The following is a 3,743-nucleotide window of genomic DNA, read 5'->3' on the forward strand; positions in this document are numbered from 1 at the left end:
AATTTGCATCGTACCTTCCTTTCACTCCCCTCCGTCATTACGAAACGGCAGGCGTTGGAAATTACACCTGTTGGTTTTTACGCTTAACCTCGAACACGTCGAGACTTCGTATCTATGTACGTTATCTTTTTCATGCGCGTAAAATGTTTTATTGATATATCGTGTTTGTTAAGCACGATATGATATATGATAGTCGAGCAATGGTTCTTTTTAATATTTCATTGCGATAAAGCGTGTTGTAAGAGCGATTGATTTCTTTGCGATTTGAATTTCGAACGAATTTCGCGGGTAACGAGGATGTGTTCGATATTCGATAGAGAGGTTTAGATCGAAATGTTTCGATAATGCGGGAAGCTGTTCGAACATAGTTCTCCTGCCGTGCGAAGCGAGAGGTGGGGCGCTCGCGTCAGTGCCGTGAACGCTTCAAAACAAAATCGTGTTCGGTAGAAAGTTTCTTCATTTGTGATTGAAATGATCGAAGAACACGACGAACACGAGACAATATGCGACTCGGTGGTAAGTAGTATGTTCCGCTGAACACGGTGATATTGATGTTTTCTTGGGCACGGACCGATAGTTAGGAATATCTGGATGTTTAGTAATCTAACCTTACTTTCAGAATTCGCTGGTTGAAGGCTGTCGTTTACCGGTTAGAATGCATGGAACGGATGATTGGCGTAAGTAAAACACTTATTTTTACGATCAGTTTGTTCCCATACGATGAATTGTTTTGCCGGAATCGTGATTTTTTTCTCGAAATTATGTATATGGTTTTGTACGACAAAGATCATTTAATAAGTGTGTCATTAAATCGCATTATTGAATCATTCTGTAGGTACACGGATATTTCTGTTGATTAATTCGTTAAAATCATATCGTGCAAGTCGAGAATGTATTTAGTGAATTATTGGCGCTCATTATTCATACGTTATGTTTAGTTCAGCTTTTAGGTTATGTTTAGGTACTTTGGATGGTAATAGTTTGTGTACATACGGTCTTCTATTGTTTCTTGGGAGTCAATTATGATTCCATTGATTTAGGTGTAATCATAAGGGTTTATCAAAAATTTCCTTTTGTCATCCACAGCTCTTGCTGAAATCATCAGTGTTAAAGACGTACATGGTGTCAAGTGTTATTATGTTCACTATGTAGATTGTAAGTATAACGCGAATTAAGAAGAAAGGTGTTATATGTATGTACATAAACAAGCATTTAACTAAATGTACAATATTTTAGTCAATAAACGATTAGATGAATGGGTTATGGAAGATTGTTTGGACACTAGGAAAGTCCAATACCCTCGTCGAGATGGAACCACACCAGGAACTGGTGCAGCAACCCCAAAAAAACAAGCACCCAGTAGACCTCCTAGCCCTAGCAGCCTTAGTAACGAACCGGTTAATGGTTCAGCAGTATTGCAAGCTGCGTTACAAAAGAAAATGTGTAGAAAAAGAAAGGCAACGTTTATAGAAAACGAAGACTCTCAGGATGGCACACCGCAAACGCCTGGTCCAAGGCCGACTGGTTCATTGGTTGCACATCATCACGATGATATAGTTACTAGAATGAAAAATGTTGAACTGATAGAATTAGGTCGTCACAGAATAAGACCTTGGTATTTTAGCCCTTATCCGCAAGAAATGGTAAATCTACCGTGTATATATATTTGTGAATTCTGTTTGAAGTATAGAAAAAGTCGAAAGTGTTTGGAACGACATTTAGCAAAGTGCAATTTAAGACATCCTCCTGGCAATGAAATATATAGAAAAGGCTCAATATCATTTTTTGAAATTGATGGCCGAAAGAATAAGAATTACGCACAAAACCTTTGTCTACTAGCAAAATTATTTTTAGATCATAAAACGCTTTACTATGATACGGATCCTTTCTTATTCTATGTAATGACAGATTTTGATAGTAGAGGATTCCATATAGTTGGTTATTTTTCAAAAGAGAAAGAATCGACTGAAGATCATAACGTAGCTTGTATTCTTACACTGCCACCCTATCAAAGAAGGGGTTACGGAAAATTGTTGATAGAATTTTCTTACGAACTGTCCAAATTCGAGGGTAAAACAGGTTCACCTGAAAAGCCACTGTCAGATTTGGGATTGCTGTCTTATAGAAGTTACTGGGCGCATACTATATTGGACATTTTGTTGAATATAAAACCATTAGTAGAAAACGAGAAGCCTCAGATAACGATAAGTGAGATATGTGAGCTGACGTCGATTAAGAAAGAAGACGTGATATCGACGCTTCAGAACTTGAATCTCATTAATTACTACAAAGGACAATATATTGTGACATTGAATAGGTAATTGGCTAAATCAGTCAATGCGTCATTAGGGAAAACGAGTCGTGCAGACATTTTATACAGACATTTAGCTTCTTTCCATACCGAGGATTTCTTCCAGTATCTCACTGACAAAACATGTTTATTCACAGGGAGATTATCGAGCAACACGCAGCAGCAATGGAAAAGAGGCAAATCAGAATAGATCCTAAGTGTCTTCATTGGACACCAAAAGACTGGAGTGTTAGGGCAAAATGGTGAAGTGACGTTCAAAATTGACAATAAGACTATGCTAATTTGTCTTGAAGTTGTTTTCAGGATCCCTGGAAGTGTGACTATTGTACGATTATCGAATGTACAAAAACTGTACATAACACATCGACCGGTACGGTCTGCGTTTTTTAATAAGACTGTGTCAGACATTGCACGCGATTGCAATGGTCTTAGACGACGACGGAAAAACGGGGGAAATAAATGAAAATGGCAGAAGTAGTGATAGTTTTCACGAAAGCACGCGTATCTCGGAGCCATGATTAGCGATACTTTACGTGATAAGTGAACTATATCTGTTAAACGATACACACTGGCTTACGTCTAGAGTCAGAAGCAATGTTTTAATATGGTGACTAGAATTTTTTAAATGGTTCGCATACGTCATTGCGATTCAACGATTTGTACAGGAATATAAATCGGTCTTGTAGAATTGTAAATAAATCTGATTTTATAACGTGCGCCTCATTCTCTGCGAATTACGAACGCGATCTAGTTTTAAAGTAACACAGCGTTACGGGACGTCGATCGAAGCGATGAAGCTTGCGTATAAAGGATGTGTGTCCTTTTTCAAATTAAGCGAAACTGACTAGTACAACGCAGAAGTTGTATGCACGCAATTATTCGCACAACTGTGCACACACACACACACACCCTCGAAACACGTATTAGCCGATATTCGAATATTACAGACGGATGGTAATCGAGAAACTGTCGTCGAGGAAAACGTATAAAACTATAAATAAAACGTAATAATATTAATAAACTAGAGTAAAAGAGAGACTCGAAGAGAGGCAGAAAGGCAGGAGAAGGAAAGTGGATGGAAAGAAGGGAGACACGTTGAAAATAATCGGATTCACTTAATCGCATCGCATTCAGCAAAACAATGAGCTTTCGTTCGGGATTGTAATTATCAGCGGCTGTGTTTAATCAAGTGCAAAATGTCCGAGCATAAATCATCCGTCTGAATCCGATTTCCAAGATTGTTCTACCAAAACGAAGAGTTACCTATGAGCTGCGAAATAAAAAATTATTTTTCTCTGAAAGTGTGTATTTTTGATAGCGTCGAAACGATACCATTAGCTAGAAACCAGCAAACGAATATATCAGCTATACAGAGAGTCTCGTCTTTCTACCTCCACGTAAACAGACATACTTGCACACGTGATCTCAGCAG

At 38.2% G+C, this 3,743-nt stretch overlaps 1 protein-coding gene across 1 annotated transcript; it reads left to right on the forward strand.

The window, feature by feature from the left end:
- The first annotated feature begins 414 nt into the window (after nucleotides 1–414).
- Tip60 (Histone acetyltransferase Tip60) lies at nucleotides 415–3,661 on the forward strand. Its single transcript, XM_017901114.1, has 5 exons — nucleotides 415–516; nucleotides 620–677; nucleotides 1,087–1,155; nucleotides 1,237–2,317; nucleotides 2,449–3,661. The coding sequence occupies exons 1-5, from the start codon at nucleotides 472–474 to the stop codon at nucleotides 2,555–2,557; spliced, it is 1,362 nt and encodes a 453-aa protein (XP_017756603.1). The 5' UTR covers nucleotides 415–471; the 3' UTR covers nucleotides 2,558–3,661.
- Nucleotides 3,662–3,743: the final 82 nt, after the last annotated feature.

The sequence above is a fragment of the Eufriesea mexicana genome, unplaced genomic scaffold (assembly GCF_001483705.2).
Source record: "Eufriesea mexicana isolate 0111107269 unplaced genomic scaffold, ASM148370v2 scaffold1477, whole genome shotgun sequence".
NCBI classification, from domain to species: domain Eukaryota; kingdom Metazoa; phylum Arthropoda; class Insecta; order Hymenoptera; family Apidae; genus Eufriesea; species Eufriesea mexicana.

Bases quoted from the DNA above. Each gene is read 5' to 3' on its own strand.
- Tip60 (XM_017901114.1), top strand. From the start codon at position 472: ATGATCGAAGAACACGACGAACACGAGACAATATGCGACTCGGTG. The intron at 517-619 runs GTAAGTAGTATG...CCTTACTTTCAG, and splicing joins AGACAATATGCGACTCGGTG to AATTCGCTGGTTGAAGGCTG. The intron at 678-1,086 runs GTAAGTAAAACA...TGTCATCCACAG, and splicing joins GCATGGAACGGATGATTGGC to CTCTTGCTGAAATCATCAGT.